The 22,794-nt window shown below is 33.2% G+C and overlaps 1 protein-coding gene across 1 annotated transcript in view; it reads right to left on the reverse strand.

Annotated features, from left to right (window-relative positions):
- Window positions 1-18,513, reverse strand: part of LOC140061131 (uncharacterized) — a 26,355-nt gene extending 7,842 nt beyond the window's left edge. Inside the window, exons 1-10 of the mRNA XM_072107586.1 lie at window positions 18,267-18,513; window positions 15,165-15,222; window positions 14,558-14,707; window positions 12,512-12,642; window positions 5,625-5,748; window positions 3,006-3,056; window positions 2,580-2,767; window positions 2,173-2,226; window positions 1,698-1,784; window positions 931-1,021 (exon numbers count right to left, since the gene is read on the reverse strand). Coding sequence (XP_071963687.1) covers window positions 931-1,021; window positions 1,698-1,784; window positions 2,173-2,226; window positions 2,580-2,767; window positions 3,006-3,056; window positions 5,625-5,748; window positions 12,512-12,642; window positions 14,558-14,707; window positions 15,165-15,222; window positions 18,267-18,368 — 1,036 coding nt within the window. The 5' untranslated portion in view covers window positions 18,369-18,513. The remainder of the gene's footprint in view (window positions 1-930; window positions 1,022-1,697; window positions 1,785-2,172; window positions 2,227-2,579; window positions 2,768-3,005; window positions 3,057-5,624; window positions 5,749-12,511; window positions 12,643-14,557; window positions 14,708-15,164; window positions 15,223-18,266) is intronic.
- Between the last annotated feature and the right edge of the window lie 4,281 nt (window positions 18,514-22,794).

Raw genomic sequence — 22,794 nt, forward strand, 5'->3', positions numbered from 1 at the left:
ATTTCCATAGTCAATACATGATTTTGGCTCTCTATTGGCAGAACCTCCTGTAAACGGTCACCTCTCGTAAGCGGCCACTTTTCCCGGTCCTGAAGGTGGCCGCTTACGGGAGATTCAACTGTATAACTGTTGGAGCGCTGACTTTTGAATGCCTAGCTGTCATGCTCTACCTGCTTGTTCTATACTTTTTCATCATACACTAAACTCCCCTACTCTCCTCCAGACTCTTTTCCAACATACTCTATATATACTCTTCCATCATACTCTATACACTTCCATCATACTCTATACACTTACATCATGCTCTATACACTTCCAACATCCTCTATACACTTCCATCATACTCTATACACTTCCATCATACTCTATACACTTCCATCATGCTCTATACACTTCCATCATACTCTATACACTTACATCATGCTCTATACACTTCCAACATACTCTATACACTTCCATCATACTCTATACACTTACATCATGCTCTATACACTTCCAACATCCTCTATACACTTCCATCATACTCTATACACTTCCATCATGCTCTATACACTTCCATCATACTCTATACACTTACATCATGCTCTATACACTTCCATCATACTCTATACACTTCCATCATACTCTATACACTTACATCATGCTCTATACACTTCCATCATACTCTATACACTTACATCATGCTCTATACACTTCCATTATGCTCTATTCTCTTCCATCATACTCTATACACTTCCATCATGCTCTATACACTTCCATCATGCTCTATACTCTTCCATCATGCTCTATACTCTATGTAACTCTTCTATCATATGCCCTATAGACCATGTTTCACTATGCTTTATACTCATCTTTTATACTTATTCTCTTCTGTTTGCCCTAAATGGTATATACAGTAATACTCTTAATATAAATGATGAACCTGTGTACCTTTAACATAAACATCACTTCTTTTTATCGTACAGTCAACCGCATGATTTGTTGAACACTTTTGTCCATTAGAGGTTGGTCGTGGTTGCAACTTTATGTAAAAATAAAAAAAGATATTATTTATTTTTTTTAAATTGCTCAATATTGTAAAATAATCTAGCTATATATATATAAAAACACAAAAAATGTGTCCATAATGCATGCCGCCATCCGCAATCCGATCCGTTTAAAATGTGCACCTTGCTATGGAGATGGTCATGGGCTACAGTATATAAAAAGTTGGTAAACAAAAGATTTACTAAATTATGACTAAAAAAATTACCTCTGCACCAAAAGGCTATCAAATATGAAATTTCCAGAGGGAATCATTCAAGCTTATAAAAGCTGAAACTCTGCAGATGGCATCATTACCATTTTGAAAGGTCAGGTGATAGGTACAATTTTAAGTATAAAGGAAGCCACATGGACGATTATTTATTTACAGTAATAATAACTGTATATATATATATATACGGCCCAATATCCGTCATGACTTGTCTACGGATGTGGGTTCTGTTGAGTTGATTGAAAAAAAAATATTTACCTGAAAAAAATGTATTTTAAAGCAAAAATAGTCAAATTGGCTGCCAGCCAATAGGTTTTTGGTTGAATTTAGTGTAAATATTAAAATTTACAAATGGCATATTAAAAGTCTGATTTTATTCATCTTTATTTTTTATGCTTTTTAGGGAAAATACATCTAAGAATATTAATGGTGTAATTTTTACCTCAACATAGTAGAAAGCCTGTGGAATGTCAGTCCAAATAACTTGTACAAATGTTTCGTTTTTATCCTTCCAGCTACTGACCTCAAACTGTAACAGGATGTTGAGATAATGATAAGTAAATAACTCAATTTTGAATAACTGTTGTAAAAAATCCATAAAATTTACAATTTGCCTACAAAATACCATATTAATAAACATAACATTTGTAAACCTTAATTTGTTTTTTAACTTAATTTTAAAACCGATCATCTTCATCGGCCAGTTTACACAAGAGAGAGAGAATCTGAAAGTATGAACTTTTTTTTTTACTATTAAAAAACTAACCTCTGCGAAATACTAAGGTAGAGTGGATAGGTTAAGTAATTTTAACACTAAACGCATGAATGAATGAATAATAATGAATAATTACTATATTTGTAAGTATAATTATTTTATTTGTTGAAATATTTTATGCTATTGAGGCTATGTTTCCTACCTGAAATTCCTCATCTTTTAGACATTTTGTATAGTTAGTCATATCAAAGTTCTCCTAAAAAAGGAAATGCCATGTAAAATTAAAACCATATAAAGGAAATATTTTCTGGATCTGTGACTATATGTGATAAAAAAAATGTTGACTCAATATTATATCAATATTGTAGGTTTTCATGGTATTAAGCCCCATTACTGATGAATAAAAATCCTGCGAACTGTTTGACGATAATGGCAGCCTAAGCCATACATTCTTTTCTATATTTAATGTGGTACATTGTTATATAAAATACTGGCCATTTAATCTTTTTAAATAAGTTGAACTGGACGCTTGGTCCCATTTCTTGCGGTTACATAAAAATCTCACCATAAGAAATGATTCAAGAGACAACAAGACAAATACTTTCTTACCACGTATATACTAAGACAGTACAGATGGCCTGAAATTGTTTCGTATACATAACCAACAAGTTCCTTCTCTGTAAGATATACTATGTACTTATCAAAATTGTATGGCGCAAGGTTGAAGACCAATTCAACTCGCTTATGCCCGCTAGGATCAACTTCATACTCAGATGGTGTCCACACACCAGGTAAATCTATATATTAAAACACACAAGTCAATTACAAAATAAATGCGCGTATAAAACAAATTTGTTTTAAGTATGGACCCAGTACGATACTACAGTTAGGTACTGTATTGATTTTGTTTGTTTTTATAAACAAACAAAAAGGGTTCAAGTGAATTTAAAGCTCTTTTTATTTTTCTACACAAGTACTAACAATCAAATATGTATAATACAATATTCAATCTGATATTTTATTTGTATACATTACCTTCTTCATGTGTGTCTTGACAATAAAAATCATTTCTCCTGTAGACGCAACCTTTTAAAAAACAATAACAAAGATTTTAATCTTTGTTATAGTGAGTGATACAAGGAATCGTTTGATATCAGTATCATAAATCACAATAACAGTAACCCATGCTCCGCACAGTCTTTTTAATTGTGCACTGTATTAAAAGTACTTTGACAAATTATCAAAATAAATAAAAAAATTGAAATTTTTTTGTATGGGAGATTTGTTAGCTACTTGCTACTTTTGTAATTAAATTATGGTCTACCAGTAACCAGTGCTACTCACGGTTTGTCTGCCTTAATAATAATTTGCATGGCATGATTAAGTATATGTGGCACATGCAAGGGGAAGCAGATATAAGTCGGAATTTTCAAAATTGAGATTTTTACAATACTAAAACTACATAATCCAAGATTTAAAATGCTGAAAAAAATATCTTGATACCATGTCTACTTGCAGAGATATCTCAGTCTAAAATTTGGGCTATTACAATCAGTGTTTTGAGAAAAATGCTTTTAAAGTTTAAAGATGTATTGTCGACCCTTTGTCAAATTCCAAAAAAATAAAAATTAGAAGATTTAAAAAAAAAGTGGGTCACTTTGAAGTATCATAATAGTTATTAACTTTCTCCAAAAATTAGTCGAAAAAAAAAATTATTTAACTGAAATATAGACGTTTTTCAGTTTAAAAAAAAACTGTGACTTCCAGTCAAAGTTTTCGATCAAAACATATCTCATAATGCAACGCGCTTGTTTGGCTACTCTGTATGCATAATCATAAAACTTCCTCGCGATCTGTGTGAAAACACCTTCTTAACCATGACGAGTTATAAACAATCCTAATTAGGATCATGCATAATGCATACTCTTGGTTTGAAATCTTTGTTTACTTTCGCTCGTGACAATTTTCCAGACGAAATGTAATCAAACTAATTTACCTGTTAATTACGTAAAATTGTTGTTTTTGGCACGAATTTTCGACTTAAAGTGAATAACTTTATATTACTTTGATATGGCCAATTTAAATTTAGAATATTTTGACTTTCATTTTTTTGTGTTTCAAGGGACAATACATCTTTAAGTATACAGGAAATGACAAATACAAACAAATAAACAGGCCGTTTCAGTTTTACGCCTTAGCAAAATGGTATTCTAATTGTTTTATTTCAATGAAACTTTGCACCTTCGAAAATTAATTATTGTTCTATTGTAATTGTAGTTTTTGCGTCAGGGAGTTTAGTAATTAGATGTTTTGCCCTACTCTGACGTAATTTGTACTGTATACTAAGTACATTTGAGAATACTTGCGAAAAAATTCGCAAGTAGTTCTCAGGTGGGACTCAAACCCACGACCTCCAGATCACTAGCCTGGCGTTCATACCTCTAGACCACCGAGCTTGCGCTGATGGCTAGTGGTTAGATTCGAGCCCAAGCTCGGTGGTCTAGAGGTATAAAGTACAAATTACGTCATCTAATTATTTATTGTTCTATTATTATGCAAAATTTTCATTAAAATCAACCCACTGGAACACTTTCAATTTAAGCATAAAACATGATAGGTTTTATAAAAATCATACATAATTTGACACCATCTTTTTAACCAACATACCACACAAAATATTAAAGTTTACTTATTTATTTGTCTACAAATGCGACTTATGCCCGATTTCCCTTGCATGTGCCACATATGCACACTCTTCCTGACCCTTGACAAATTATTTATTTTTTTAAACAAAAAAATTGTCAAGAATACAATTCGGAACTATTTACGGCTATTGATTTTTTTAAACATGGAGTAATTGCTTTGAAATATCTGTAAGCTACAAAATGAAAGCAATACTGGATATGGGACTTTGTGCTGTGTGAATATTAATTAGGGTGCGCCTCAGAAAGTGACAACGTGCATGTCCCTCATATGCACGTTGAAGTCTGTCCATCAGTCGGCAGATTAAAACATTTTAATGATAAAATATGAATTGGTATATTTATAATATTATAATAATAATGCTTACGGAATCTGAAATCAACACAAAAAGTAGTCGAAATTACATGATGCACTCGGAGACAAACTTTTACATTTTGGGTGTATTTTTTGTTGATATTTAGCGGATATTTTGATTTGTTTTATTTTTGTGTGTTTTTTTGTTCATTTACATTTTTTTTATTTCATGGTTTTTTTATATTTTGCAATTTTTTTTTTGTGAGGTTTCGTATCGTATCTTCGACTAATAGTTTTTGGCGGCCCAGCATGGTATTTGTAGATCCGGCCATGGCAGTACACAACAGAAGAGGTTTCGTAGTTTATAGTGACGTAACATGGTCGCTGAGATGTCAAATTACTGCTATTTTTGTGATTTTTTTTGTGTTTATCCTTAGAATTCAGGAAAGTGACATAGCCTCTCGTGTGCGGCCCATCAATAAACATCAGTGTGCCAGAGGCACATAACGATCAGTGGTTTTGGAGGAGATATGTAAAAACACGAAAAATTTAGTAGCATTAATATATAGATTATTCCTTGTCTGTGAACATTGCACTTCGTTAAAAATGTAATGTACTTTAACATGCTACCTATTTTGATCACAACATCATACTTACTTGGTGTCCAATAATACTTAAATGTTGGTTCTGATTCAACAGTATATGGCAATGTTTTAATACTGATCAAGTACTGCATGTTACCTGGTACCAAAATTGCTGTGCAATCAAAGAATATCCGTTTCTATAAAAAGATTGTACAGCTCAGTGAATTATAAGCAAATTATCTGTGACAATGAAATGCCTAAAGTGCTAGATTATGAGTGGAATTAATTGAAAGAAGCGTAATATTCTAATTTATAAAGTTCTGTGAATTCGGAAGTAAATTTTTATCTCCTCTACGAAACACCTCTGCACTACTTTTCACACTCAACAGTCACAATTTCAACTAGATAGTCACTCTTGTACATATATATATATATTTGTGTGTGTCTTAATGCTGTGGGTGATTTAGGCTAATTTCACTACAAGCATGTGTTTGTGAGTTTGGTAGCCAGCCTTTCAACTAAAAATAGTTTCAGTTGACTTACAATAGTAAGATTGTAAATCTGTATTTTGTAATACAAAAACAAACAGGTGAATTTGAAAAGAAATAGGTTTTTTAAAGCTACTCGTATCAAAACTTCTGTACATTTACTTGTTACTTTAAAGGCCAGGTGCGGGCAAAAAATTTCTAGTGATCATACATTCCAATAATTATCGATCTATAGTTTCCCCTATGTTTCATAATTTTTTGGATTTTATTTGTGTTACACAAGCTTGTTGAAAATAAGCACTTTCTTATCAGTGGGGGGATAGTTCAAATTACACAGTAAAATCTCTATTCTTTTGTACACACATTTTGTAAATAGAGAGGCATTTTATAAAGCTATGAAAAATAAACGGTGTGGTAAAAAATGTTATCAGATGACTAAATATAGGTAATATAACTTGAATATTACATTTCTGATATTTTTATTCAACTTCAGCTTTTTATTTTCATGCTATAGCAAAAATTATCCACCGTATATCCATCATCTTTTTTCACCGTCTGGGGAGTCAACAGACATGTTTCAGTGGCGGATCTAGCGGGGGGCGTGTGGGGCGTACGCCCCCCCTATTTTTTAAAGATTTTTTTTTTTTTTTTTTAAATTAAATAGATTTTAAAAACACGTATCGTTTCGACGGTCATTTTCATAGTGAAAATAGTACGTCGGAGCACATCGTCAGCTTGATCGCATTTCACCAAGCATGTACGTCGACATCCTTTGTGTACTATCAATCTCTAGCGTTACCAACGATCATTCACAGTTAAGTGTAAAACTAAAAGGAGCAAGTTGATAAAAGCCACGTGGTGAGCTTGGTCGTGTTTTACTAAGCAGGTCGGCATCCTTTGTGATCGTCACTCCCGTTGTAGAGTAGCGGTACGTACCTCCGACGATCAATAGAGTTTATGAAGTCACATGGTCAGTGCTACACTACGCGCCCATTTATTAAATACAATAAAAACAAAGGCTAGGACTGTAGTGCCTATGAAAATTATCCCGTTAGGCCTATATTTTATTAAAACATATTACTATTAAAATATTAACAATGCTGCATGCAGCATTTCATGACCGGGCCTTGTAGTGTTTTATTTGCTTTTCCGTCGATGAGTCTCATAAACAAATCGCGATGACAAAAGGGGTGTTTTGTTTTTTTCAAATCACTAAATATAATGTAATGATGATCGAGCCGGACCGCTAATTTTTAAACGATCGTTTAAACCAGGTCGTTGAATATGCCGTGATTTTAATTGTCAAAAACATGATCGTCAGTCGATGGCTCGGAGTTTCGATAAATCTCGCGTCGCATGTGTTGCGTGGTGGTGGAAAACACTCTCAGCAAGTTTGCTTCATTAATATGCATGAGACTCTGTGACGACCCGCTTTAACGTGACGTCATTTTACTTTAGCTGCATGGATGATGGATGCGAAGAAGTAGACGTCACCGCGATCGACCCGGCCAGCGTGTAAGAAAATAATACCGGCCTAGGCTAGGACAAGTTTATGCTTATATAAAAGCTGAAAAACATCGTCGCGTTGTAAAAATTTAGATGTAAAGTACAGGCAAGTTGTTAGCTTGCTTTGGTACCCTAGGTAAGTATCAGCTGCATGTTTCACATGTCGTAATTTGCGAGCTTTAGAGTGTTTGGTAAATGACATTATGAATTGTTTGTAAATCGTTTTAAACGACTTACAATGCGCTAGAACGCCAAAATTTCCAGGGGCCTTCGCCCCCCCGACCCCGACCGGGGGCCCTTGGCGGCCCCCTGGCCCCCAGCCAGTGTTTGCTCGCTTCGCTCGCAAACCTACGCCCCCCCTATTTCAAAATCCTGGATCCGCCCCTGTGTTATTACATTAGGTTAACTACCTAGCTACTGAAAAAAAGTCTTTCTGGTTTTTATGGAAGAATTTTGCCAAATTTTGTATTTGACCATATTAAGGGAAATTCATGTTTTTTCGTCTCGATTTCTGTTACAAATATTTGATTTATGTACAATTAACCAAATATTATATTTAAAATTCATGCCTGTACCTTAGCTTTAAGACTGCTCGCCGGCTTTTGAAAATTCTGTCCTATCTTTTAACACTATCATGTCTGAAAACAATACTAAAAAGTGGTCCAGAATTGGGACCGTGGTCCGAATTGCCTCCAAAATTTAATGAAGTGACCAAATATCTATCTGTATTTTTATTTTGTTAAAGATCTTGCAAGGTAACCTTTTGAGTAATCCTGCTAACAAACAGACAGACAAACAGACACACAGGATCGATTACATATACTGTACCTCCTTGGCGGAGGTATAGAAAGCCTTGACCCAGGCAGGTAAACATGGAATCGCAGAGGTCTGAAAACAGACGTCGGGTTGAATATAATAACCATTTTAAAAGATGTATAGATATGAGAGCCGAATTGGTATATCAAGGAGATCCACCTGTGATGTGTATCAACACCGTATAATGGAAGATTCTCGATGTTATGCATTGACATATAGCCAGTGATTTGTTTAATCTTCCAAAAAGACTGTAACTTCCAAGAACCTAGAGGTCTATAATCTATAATAATCCAAAAATGTTCTTATCTCAACCCCAACCACTGTGGGTCTAAGGTAGCAAGTCTTTAATACATTTAATTTGACATTCAGACCCATGCTATTCAAACCTGCTGAAAAGTTACTGGTACCGAGATATTTAATGCAATTACACGGAAACTAGGGGTTCAAATTCTGAAAACTCAGGCGAATGTATGAATCGAGTTATTAGTAGAGTAATAGTGTAGGCTGGTATGTCGTTTATATGAATGTCGTGTATATTTTTTGTTAAAAGCAAACTTTGACTTTATTTCATATCTTGATAATATAAGGAATGAAAAAAAATATGTTGCCATTTTTTCAAAAGACCTTTAAAGGACCAAATTCAAGATGGCCGCCAACATTCAAATAACCCTATTAAAAATCAGAATATCACCAATAATACAAATTATGAATGTGGAACAAGTCCGTTTTGATGGTATTACTGTACCCATTATACAATCCTAACTATGTAAAGCGATAATCTGTCGGCCATCTTGGATTTCAAAATGGCCGCCACTAAAAATTAAATTCTTTAAATAATATTTTTTAAATGTGTGCATAAATTGTTGTTTGTACACAATGTTCTAAAATTGTTGTCACTTCTCACAGGATTGTAAACTGTAAATATAAGGCTAAAGTTGTCAATGTCCTGTATAACAGATATATAATACCCCACTATGACTATTAAATTAAATAATCGTTCAAAGTTGAAGTTGCAAAAGTATGGAACAAATTAACAATTTATATCAAATATATTCAACATCAATTACGTCTAACTAGAGAGTTAGACCTCTAGTTCGCTCGCTCCCCTCTAGGAAGTGTAAACGAAGGTTCTCGGAAGGATAATGACTCGGGTAAAAATGTTTTAGGAGGACGTTCTCCTTGTACGTTTTCTGTCGGTTACCATTATTGAAAATGCTTGACATTCAAAAAACTAAACCTACTCTGTTTCACAGTGTCTTAGATGATTAATAACATTTTAAAGTATAGTGTTTATTGTTTAATAGGGCGGAGGTGGGGAGGCAGAGTTCATTTGAGGGAGAAGCTTATTCGAGGAATTTTTTAGTTTTAATAATATCGTAACATTTATAATCAAATAAAATCCTCTAATAGATATGAAAAGTGGTAAAAAATTATAACAAATGCTTGGTAAATTATAGTTAACAGTGTAATGAATTCTATTATAAATAGTATATACAATATTGTGTGTATAATTAATGTAGATGGGCGTTTATTAGATAGTTGGGTAGGTGGGGGGGGGGGGGTGTAGGCGATTATTATTCAAAGTGATGTTTTATTGGGAGGCGTTTATTCAAATAAATACCATCATAATACATTATTTCATTTAAACATCTTTTAAAACTAACTTCCGCGACAGTGTAGGCCGTTTCGGCCCAAGAAGGAAGATGTTTTTAGACTGCTTGCAATATGGGCCCTAATGGGACACAGATAGCCTACAGTTATTCCTGCCAGCTTACTCAATAAAACTCGGCTATCGGGATTTTATTTTTTAACTACTGTACCTTCACACGCGCGGTCCAATCCGAAAATAAACAAAAAACTAAAATAGCTATAGCCACTAACGACCAACTTAACTGAAACCAGGTAGTTGCAAGGTGAACCTGTGAACTCATCGTGAACCTGGAAATTACTTTGACCGCGTACAATTGAAATTGAGTTGAAAATCTACCGATGAATCAGAAATTTTGTTTAAAAACTCTTTATAATATATTCCTAAGATAGAAATATGGAACAATATCGTAATGGTGAAAACTGTTTTACATTTCGCGGTACACCTGAGATAATTCAGGTAGGTATCCAAGGCAGAAATTTGTTCCAAAGTTTTTCCATTGTGCTCGCCTATGTCAGAATTAACCATAATTTATATATAGATTCTAAATTACAGATCTCAATTCTTTTCATGAACCTGAAACTTGACAGGAGACAGGACCACAATATACAACAAGTGCATTTATAACTTATTGTGAAATCCTGTATAAATATGTTAAATAATAAATGCGTTATTGCTATGTAATTCAATGTCTGAACCTTCAGGGCCATAGTCACCAGTATGGTTGGTAAGTTTTCAACCTGTCAACTTTTGGCAGAAGCTTGAAGGAAATACAGATACACCTCTGCCTATAAATAACCTTGTAAATGAATGAACTCCTACTTCTCATCTTCTACAATCTCAACCAATTTCATTAGATATGTACCCCTTACAGACAGACCAGCATTATACACTGGGTTGATGAGTGCACATGGTTGTGGTATAAAAACTCATGTACTAGGGAAAGACAAGAATGCCTGGTGATGACTCTTGCCCAAGATGAGTGGAGGTGGACAGAGATGACATCAAAAAGCAATTAGTATGTCGACCCGGTGAACTATATGGCTTTTGGACATGTAGCATTGTGAGAATAGTGTTGAGGCAGGTGCTTTTGTTGAAACTGAACTTGTATTACCTATAAAACCAGTGACACAAATCGGGACACAAATATCTTAAATGGAAAACATCTGTAAAGGACAAAACCACACTAATTCTGCTTTCTCTCTACAACTTGCTTCTACAAATGCAGACGGAGAAAGAGATTCTAAGTTAAGTATGTATATGAGAGGACATGTATGTGTGGGACTTGCTGGATTTACACCAATTGATCAGGGTCATTGAGCATGGTATCATTGGAATAACACAAATTAATGATTTCATCAGAGCTGGCAAATCTAGTTAACATTTAAAGAGAGATGATATCCCGGTTAATGAAGAATGCTGCAATTCGCACAAAGGTGTTTGTTGGCCATGGCATGATGAAATTGGACAGAAAATGTTTGAGGCATTGGTAAAAGTCTTGTAGAAGGCAAACTGTCTATATGGGATCCTAAGAAAAAGACGAATATTGGCAAAAAAATATATATGACGGTGAATACAGGTGACAAACTTATCAAAGTAAAAGAAGACTCCTATAGAGATTATTTGCCGGTGAAATGAGGTCTTTCAGTTATTTTGCCAATTTGTTTCTGAACAAGGTTGTTGGGAACGGAGATCAGTCTGTGGAAGTTTGATGGATACAGTAGTAGAGAACGAAGGAAGGTCAACTTACTGTATCGCATTCAAGATTAGAAATATTTCATTGAAGGACTTTGGCGGAGTTAGTTGTCATTTAACTGAAGAAGTTTATGAGATGTTTTAATATGAAGAAGTATACAGTCAGTACTATAGACCTCCTGATGGTCAACATTTTGTGTTAATCACCATGTTGTTGTCATAAGCATATCATTTTGTATATTTCAATCTAATTTTATTTAACAAGTTTTAATAAGAAATTTAACCCATTTAAAAAAAAAATGTTGTTTTATTTGATTTTATGTGATTTCAATCAACGTCATAACTTGCACATGTTTTAATAAGAAATTTAATCCATTTTTAAAAAATGGCGGCCATTTTGAAATTCAAAATGTCAAAATACTAATGAATATAGGTTTATAATAATTCTTATATAGCAGAGAACCCATATGAACTTAAAATATTATTCATAATGGGTGTTACTTTGTCCAATATGGTACATTTATTGGATATTTTACGTATTGGCGGCCATCTTGGATTTGACACCCTTAAGCTTTTTTAAAAAAATGGCAACATATTTTTTTCATTACTTTACATCCTAAAGACACTAAATCAGCTGGAATTTTGCTTTTAACAAAAAAATGACACGAAATTACATAGTGGCCTACACTATAAAGTCAAATTATTGCAATGAAAAAGAACAAACTTTTTTCAGGATGTTGTTCAAAAAGACATTTATTTATATAGAGTGAATCTATATGTAAACTTACTATGTAAAAGAATACTTACAATTATACCATTTTCAGTTACAAGGTCATTTTCAGTTATGACATCACCATTAAAGTTTAAGTAATGACATTTCAGCTCAGTTACTCCTAGTTCTGTTATCTCTATTATTGCCCCAGTGTATATTTCAGAACCTGAAATAAAAATACATCATTACAAAGTCAGTCAACAGTCTGTATCTGTACAATTCTTTACTCAGTAAAAGCATCAAAGTATTTTGATATTGTACTAGATCACTGTAATATACCACATCAGTGTATTACTGCCATTTAATTGGTGGTTAGGCAATGTACAATGTGCCATTCAATATTATGCTGGTAAATTTTATCAAGCACAGATTTAGGCGAGACTAAACAGGCTTTAGTTCCCCCTAAAATTTAACAGCCATGTCTTTAACCTCTTTATGTTATAAAATAATTACTATCTTAAACAATTTTCTGTAACCCAGTGGGTGTGAAGTTGCACATTAATACATGTAAATAATATGAATGTTGTGTGATCAAGCACAACCACATGAATAATATGAACATTGTGTGATCAACCACAACCACTTGAATAAGATGAACGTTGTGTGATCAACCACAACCACATGAATAATATGAACGTTTTGTGATCAACCACAACCACTTGAATAATATGAACGTTGTGTGATCAACCACAACCATTTGAATAATATGAACGTTGTGTGATCAACCACAACCACTTGAATAATATGAGCATTGTGTGATCAACCACAACCACATGATGAACGTTGTGTGATCAACCACAACCACTTGAATAATATGAACGTTGTGTGATCAACCACAACCACATGAATAATATGAACATTGTGTGATCAACCACAACCACATGAATAATATGAACGTTGTGTGATCAACCACAACCACATGAATAATATGAACGTTTTGTGATCAACCACAACCACTTGAATAATATGAACGTTATGTGATCAACCACAACCATTTGAATAATATGAACGTTGTGTGATCAATCACAACCACATGAATAATATGAACGTGTTATGATCAACCACTTGAATAATATGAACGTTGTGTGATCAACCACAACCACATGAATAATATGAACGTTGTGTGATCAACCACAACCACTTGAATAATATGAACGTTGTGTAATCAACCACAACCACATGAATAATATGAACGTTGTGTGATCAACCACAACCACATGAATAATATGAACATTGTGTGATCAACCACAACCACTTGAATAATATGAACGTTGTGTGATCAACCACAACCACATGAATAGTATGAACGTTGTGTGATCAACAACAACCACTTGAATAATATGAACGTTGTGTGATCAACCACAACCACATGAATAGTATGAACGTTTTGTGATCAACCACAACCACTTGAATAATATGAACGTTGTGTGATCAACCACAACCACATGAATAGTATGAACGTTGTGTGATCAACCACAACCACATGAATAGTATGAAAGTTGTATGATTAACCACAACCACATGAATAGTATGAACGTTGTGTGATCAACCACAACCACTTGAATAATATGAACGTTGTGTGATCAACCACACAACATGAATAATATGAACGTTGTGTTATCAACATGGAGTAGCCGTAAACGTTTGGATTATAAAAAGTTAGACAACATAATTTTTTTTGGGGCCTCTAAATACTGGATCAGCCCCTGTATTTCTTTTTATAAAACAATGAAAATAACTCAAATTTTTCGTAGTTTTATTCATGTTATGTATCTTCATCATTACACGGTGTGACATATTCCACAATGGGTAAAAAAATTAAATCCAATAGATGTCAGATCAAATGACCACAAGTTTAGATGCAAATTACATTTTTTTTTCTCCTCCCTTAGACCAAACCCAACAAAAAATGTTTCCGACTTTTAACACAATCTGAGATTAAAGGAGTGTATGAAATTTACTTCAGACATTTGTATAGAGATATTCTTGTAACATTTCCCATAAACTCATCTCATGTCCAACAAACTCAAAGCAACAAAGTCAATTCATCCTGTTAATAAATTATTGTTATTTTTACTTACCATTCATATTCAAGTCAAATGAAATGTTTAATAGTGTGAAAGTTTCAGATCTGTCACCATAAGTTGCCACATAATAAGAAACATCAATATTTTCAGCTTGAGGCGCTGTTCCAGGGCCATTGTTGTTGTTATATGTATCGGGACATACACCTAGGAATTATATAAAAACATTCAATTAAAATAAACATTAGATACTGTAGGCCTATCATATATTACTTTAGTCATTATTTTTGTCACATCCATTTCTGAGTGACAGTCAAAACCTTTGATACAAAATAATAGTTTGTGACAATACAATGAATTAATATAAAATTAAGTTAATTAAAAATAAACTGTTAATTCATAATTTAAAAATCCAGACCCCGGTGGTGAGCTGCAACTTCCCGAAGTAAATCTATGGTAAATCTATGGCAAGAAATTAACATGTTTTGCTTTAAAAAATGCATGGATTACTTTTGTGGAAATGTAAATTTAAAAAATATTCATTTTCAGAAGATTGGAGTGGATAAGAAATGATTTCTATTTTGTCTAAATTTGAAAAAGCAATAACAATTAATGGTAGCATGATTCATATCTTTAATAATTATGCATACAAACTAGGACTTACTGAGATCTGTGGTATCATCACGTTCTTGGGTACAATTTTGCATTTCTCCAGCAACATTCTGGAAAAGTAAAAAAATGAACGAAAAATAATTGGCAGCCTATAATGTTATGCTAACTGTGTATCAATTGTCATGAAAATCAATAAGTATAGTCTGTTGGTATAACAAGAAAATTAATAAAACTAATTATTGTGGACAGTATCAGTGAAAAATATGAAAGCACTCCAAACTGAGTGAAGTACTTAAATAATATAAACTATATTTAGAGAGACATGGCTCACTACTTGATGTTTTGGATGAAAGATATATCTTATGGAAGATGCAAGTCAGATATTGATACACTGTAAGCTTTTGTGACATCACCAATATATCAATTTTTCTTAAAATCAATAAAATTGTTCTGTAAAGTAATACATATTAACACCGACACATTCAGGACAATATAACTTGTCTAAATTGTGCAAACAAACAAACAAAGCAAGTATTTTATTTTGATACTTGGCAATTTTCCAATTACTATGAGAAACTGTATGTGATTCAGGCTATACAAACGTGTATTTGTTGTATTCCTATTCAATTACACTAAAAGTGTTATTATGGTTAACCTTAATAATAATATAATTTCCTGATCCAAAAACCAACAAAAAAAACAGAGTACGTCAATCTGGTACATTATTCTAAATTGTAAATATTTTAACACAGTTCTGCCTGATGAGTCATTGATTAAATTTTGAATAGGTACTATGAATATAATAGCCTTATTATAGTTTCTAGTTCCTTGTTCCTAGTTCAAATACAATTAATTCAATGAAAGTCACTCATTTCTTATAATTATATTTTGAGTCTAATTGAATTATTTGAACACTATTTGTAAGGGTGTACGTGTTTCCATCAGCTCTCAATCCAATCACACACCCAAGCAGCCCAATCCCTGCAACCCATCATGAAATGACATGGCCAAACAAAATAGATAGTATTTATAATGAGTGAATGTCTTATTATCGACATAAAAAATGTGTTGTCTAATATTAAGATGTTCTGCAAACAATCTAAATTGAAATTGAAAAAACATCTTTGTTTGTATATGTAGCTTACAACAAACAGTGTAGCGTTGATAAAATGAATGGTGTTAGTTACCGAGTTTAACTAAAAAAGAGCTTTTGTCTAATTAACTGGGTCGCTCACATGATATGGACAGGGCGAGTTACAGTACTAGTGATTGCAAATGTAAAATCCTTCAATATACTGACATGACGCACTCAGAAAACTAAACTGTACATATATTGTGTGTGTTTTAAAAAGGCTGTGATGATTTTTTACTTGAAATTGGTCAGTAGATCAGCTCAATTTTTACTCTCCAAAAACAAATAAGTACAATTTCAAGAGGCCTAGAGGTACAAATTTGGAATAAAAAGTTTGCAGAATGCTGGCCTAGTACTTAGATAAGAGTAAATTTAATTCATTAACAGAATACAGTAGCACAGTAAATTGATTTAGACAAGTTGAAGTTGTAAATTGTACTCTTGGCTGCCTTTGGTTCATTTCTAGTGGCTGTATGCCAAGAGCTAAAGATTAAAATTAAAATGCCTGAATTTGAATGCTTCTAATTTCAATTTCCTTTTTTTAACAGGAAATATCTACAATATGTTCCCAAAATCTCAGATCTTAGGCATAGTAATTGATGATAAACTAAACTTTGAATAGTTGTTATTAAATGCAACCAGAAGCGTGGTATTATTAACAGATCTTAACCGTCGTCTGTTCTATAAGAATATTAATTAGACCATCAATGGATTATCACAGTCCTGTTGTTTGGAAATATATTCCCGAGAGCAAAATATCATTCCCTCGGGGAAGTCAAATCTTATATTTCACCTCTAAGCAGGCAATATCTGTATAATAAGGTTGAAAACAGTGTGAGATGGTTACAGAATCACAGGATTTATGAATACAATCAATGATATATATTTTCCATTGAAAAAAAAATGTTTAATGTTTTTGTGGAATATGCCAATTTAATGTCACATAAAAGTTATTTACTTTTTTACATGAAAAAAATGTAATTTAAAGCAAAAAATAGTTTTTGGTTAAATTTAACCATTAATTTTGTCTTTTTTTCTTCTACAGAAGTGATTAACTTTGTTAAAACTACAAAACCTATTCAAAGTATGATTTTCTTAATCTTCATTTTATGAAGAGAGTTGGAAGCTTTCAACTACATGTTAGTTCATTGTGCAAATGTGGGAATACTCGGCCGTGTGTCGATACTCGTCGATATAGGATTGATGGTTTGTAGGTCCACCAGGGCAACGACCGACAACACATCGATTGACTTGACCTATATTGTCACTACTTGGTCGTCGCATATCGAAGCTCCCTATTATTCAATTCAAAAGTAACAGTGACGATACAAAATACAGATTAAGACTAGACATAACTTGAAAATCAAACCTTGTAGAATCTCAAACTTAAGTGTTGTTATTGACCCATGAAATAACTTCTTGTCACTATTAGTTCTTTTCTTTCAGAACTGTGTGCCAAGAAGATACGGGAATATAATACAACAGGTCAACCAGACCTATACTAATATTCCTATAAATGTTCCCCGCAATGTGTCACAGGCATTGTGTGAGAATGAATGCCGGATTAATAAAATGACGGAAAAATAAGTAGGCATATATAGCTAGAATAATAATAATAAAACTATTTAATCACGGTATCACGTATTTCCACAAGGCCGTAAGACATCATACAAAAATTAAATTAACCATTAACAACAAGAGTTTAACTAAAACTGAAAATCCTAATTTACACTTACAGTAAATTAGAATGAATTAACATTTTAAAATAGTTAATCAAATCAATTCAAGGCGCTTTAAAAAAAAATAAAAAACAAGCAAAAAGAAGTACCTGCTGCAGAGGAAACTAAGTCTAAATTTAAACATTTTTCTTACATAATTCCTTTTTTAATTACCCAGGGTTTCGCAATCGACATGTTTTCGATGGAAGTGCACCAATTAATAAGTAATAATCAGGCCTACAACAACTAAGCATTATCTGAGTTCCACCTAGCCTAGGCCAGAGTCTAAAGTCTAAACACTTACCGTCCAAGAACAATTGGATTGGCATTGTGGATTCCATTGACCGTCTATAGGCCTACTACCCAACAAAGTCAAAATCAACAAGAAACACGGTAGTTGAATCATGTTTCAAGTCTTTAACCCTGTGTGTTTCAGTTAATTTTGTTGAAAACGGAATGACCGATCATGATATCATGTTGTGCGTTTTGTGAGTCTTCTTTTTATGACACTGACAACAATGTAGCTCGTCTGGGAAAGAAAGGGGATTTCCCTTTTCCAACTTCAATTTGATTATGGAACGCCGTTTACGCAATTTATTTACGACTCAATTTTTGACTTGATGTTGTTGTTTGAGTAAACCTTTTCTAGAAACTATACTAGTTCGTTGCGCGGGATCCAATAATTACAAATCTCACATTTACAATAAGTCAATTTACAAAACTTTGAATATTTTTATAATTATATAAACATTTTAATAATGTTTTGTAGTGATTTATGTGAACACGATTATCATGGATGGATCTCCTATACTAGTTTTGTGATTGGCTAATGTGTTGTTATTTCTAATTATTTCTGTTTTTTTTAATCTATTGTTATACCCCCAAAACAATGGTATCGCCGAAATAATGGCTAATAATCATCTCTGGTTTTTAACCACTTTCGCTACCATCTGAGAAAATCATCAATTATTAAGCTATTATTTATATAGGTATTAGTATTCAGTATTACTAATGCCTTGTCTCATTATGAGAAATACTGTAAGAATATGATGTATTGTCATGATACTAATAGATAAAACACATTTTGCTTCATATTATTGTTTGAGCTTAATTTTGCAATGCAATTAATAGAAAAAATATAACACAGTATGCAACAACATATATACATAACTTTTAAGGGAAGCATCCTCAATAAATATAAGTGTGAAATTTATGAGGACATAGCAGCTCATTTTTATTCATCTTTACTAACGAACGAATATTAATTAGATATAATTATTCGTCACTATGACGAATTATTGGTTAAATGAAGATAAATGATTTTTAAAAGATATATTGATTGATTGATTTTGTCAGAATCTTTTATTATTTATATTATAATGATAGGATCTTGCTAACGCATATACAATAGCCAGTATCACAATCCGATCTAAGATCCCTCTGTGTATAATATCATATACCACCTGTTACATAATAATAAGTTACCTTTTATCTAAATTTCATTATAAATCATGTGTATAATCGATTCTATACACTAAGAAATAAAAGTGAACAAATAATACGGATAATAAAGAAAAAATCTTATTTCGTTTCCAAAGGTGAGACTCGATCTCTGTACCTTGAGTGCTGAAAGATACGAGCACAGACCACCGAGCCATACACAAATGACTAAAAGTTGAAGAAAGATTCCTCTCCATGTATTTACTACGGTATGCAGTAACCACTTTGGTGCAGTAGATTATTGCATATAACACCGCAATGAATTATAACTTTTTACTATAAGGACATCTTTAAAGATTTGAAAAAAATGACGCACTGTCAAAGTATATACTTTTAACTTTAATTAATCAATATTTTAAAGAATAAAGTTAATATTAAGTTTGTTATTTCGGCCCAAGAAAATCTCATAGTTCGTTTGATTGTCGATTTTTTTTTTTAATTGAATATGCACAATGATGACTTAATCAACTTATATGTGCGTAGCCTGTCATTTTTTACATGCTCGTATAACGCAATTTCGAGTTGAAAAGTGAATCAAATATGATGATATTATTAAAGAAAGGTTGTAAAACAGAAATCGAGCAAAAAGAGTGCATATTAACGTTTAACGCGAAGTGCGCGTGCAAAAATCTGCCCACTCATGGCAATTTTTTAAAGACTTAAAATTTCCTGAAACGTACTCTAGTTTAAAAAAAAATATTTATATATACAAATTAACATTCTGTTTTCGCTTTTCATTATTCTTGTAAGAAATCGGTGAGTCGAAATCCTCAAATATTCATAAAATGATGGAATATTGTTTTTCACAAACAAATTCCTTGCACTAACAAATCTGGGTTGTCCCAACAACCGCTGGAAACCATCATTATAACAAACTTTAAGTTGGTTGATATCTTTTTTAAAATGATTAGACCATAAAGGAGAACAGTACATGTTACAATACAATATTATGATCTGAACAAAAAACATTTGATTGATTTGGAGCAGTAAGAAAATTTCCTACATAAAACATTACCTCTAATACATAGAGATCTATATTGGCGTTTTATATCTGCCTCATCTCTTACTTAGATTCAAAGTTAAAATATGGCCTATGTACGTAAAATGATCAACATACTCCAGCGCCTTATCACCCAATACTGTTTTGAGCCCATAGATTCTACGAAAAGTGGGACAAAACAGCATAGGCCTACAGTTAGACTTTTTATTATTATAAATAATATCATGCTCAGATGCAAAACCCACACACGTGTTAACCAGTTTTTGAAGGTCTGAGGCAGAGGGAGCTAACACAACCAAATCATCAGCATAGCATAAATGATTAAAACATACATTGTTAAAATAACATCCATATCTACTTTTACCAAGAGACGTACTGAAAGTGTCAACATAATAATGTATAATAGAGGAGACATTACACCCCCTTGCCTTACACCTTTTGTAACTGGGAAACTATCCGATAAACAGTTACCCCATTTGACTAGAAAACGTTGTTGTTGATACCAGGACACAAGGAACCTAATCACAACAAGGTGCACATTTCTCTCTCTCTGAACAATATAGGCCTACAGTGGTTAACTCGATCAAAGGCTTTGCTTGAATCGAGAAAACAGGCATATATCGGGCTACCATTGCGGTTAATTAATATGTGATTCATGTGAAGATATGATTACAAACGTGATTTCGCTGAATCGTGCGTAGACCGCGTAAAAAAACAAGGCCAACAGCCATTAAGTCGCGTGCTACAATGCATAGTGATACCGGACCGACAGACAGACCGACAGACAGACAGACAGACCGACCGACCGACCGACCGACCGACATAGTGAACTATACTGACCGAAATTACTGAACATGTTTAAAAATGTTGAAATGTTTAAAAACATTGATATTTTTTTAATTTACACGTGCGTAGCCTGTCACTTTTGACGTGCTCGTATAACGTGATTTCGAGTTGAAAAGTAAGTCAAGAAAACAGAAATCGGGCAATAACATTTAACGCGCAGTGGCGTGCAAAAATATGCGCACTCATGGCTATTTTGTAAACGCTTAAAATTGCCTGAAACGTACTCTTATTTCATCGAAAATAAATTTTGAAAATTTTAAGCGCGCGTACGCATGCGTTACATGCGCTACGCACGTAATTGTATTGCCATATGATGATTTATGCCCTGAAATTTATGAGTACCAAATTTTATTTAATTGTGATTCATGGTTGTGAAGATATGATTACAAACGTGATTTCGTTAAATCGTGCGTAGACCGCGTAATTTTTTATTGCGCACCGTGAAAACATAACCACATCGATTCCTGGCCATAAGGAATATACTGTGAAAAATTGACCTAGCTAGATTAAACTGATATCAAGATAAGGTCAGAAAGCGATAAAACGCATAGTGATACCGGACCGACAGACCGACAGACCGACAGACTGACCGACTGACCGACCGACATAGTGAACTATAGAGTCGCTTCCACGCGACTAAAAATTGACTTAGCTAGATGAAACTGATATCAATTAGATAATTCACGGACAAAATAGTGCTAAGGAAAGAATAAAAAAAAAGATTCTGACAGAATCAATAAAGTTATATACATGATAATGCATATAACCTAATAATATATCAACAAAACCATTTAATTTAAAGAAAATTTTAGGTTATCCGGTCTAAACGGAAGAACGCCCTCAGAGAGATGACGCTGTGTGTAGTGCGCGCATTTAAGAGATAGTTTCCAAGAGCTAGTAGTAACATAGTGGTATTCAATTGGATAGTTAGTGCGCTCACCGCGCTTACAATAGAACAGCGCAACCATTGTTACGTCATAAAATATTCGAAAATAACTAACGACTATTCCAAATTTCAGTCAGAATGAAAAATTCTTTCAATCGATGAACAGTGATTTCAAATTGCTCTTCATTAAAACGAAATAAAACCGCTTTTACCGTGCAATTCAGTTTGGAAATACTGCATCTATTTCCTATTACGTTTGCTATACATACATCATCTGCTATGGCAAAGTTGATATTTAAAAGAAGATATAATGCTTCTTTAGAAGAAGCCCAGAATGCGGTGAGATCAAATGAGTATCCCGCCGCTAAGTACGCTAGGTTCCTCCAGGTGAGGAATAGAAGGGCTCCTAGGCCTAGAAACAGGGGGTGTCCTTATGTCAGAAGAAACGCTAATGTTAACCCAACTTGTAAGTTACACGAATTAGATAGGCCTACACTTATAAAAACGGAAAACAAATCAGCTGATATCAAGTATTGTCATTTTAATCATGAATTAAATAGGCCTACTAGGCCTAGTGACGACCAAATTTTGTCTTCAAAT

Source organism: Antedon mediterranea, chromosome 10 (genome assembly GCF_964355755.1).
Source record: "Antedon mediterranea chromosome 10, ecAntMedi1.1, whole genome shotgun sequence".
Lineage (NCBI taxonomy): Eukaryota > Metazoa > Echinodermata > Crinoidea > Comatulida > Antedonidae > Antedon > Antedon mediterranea.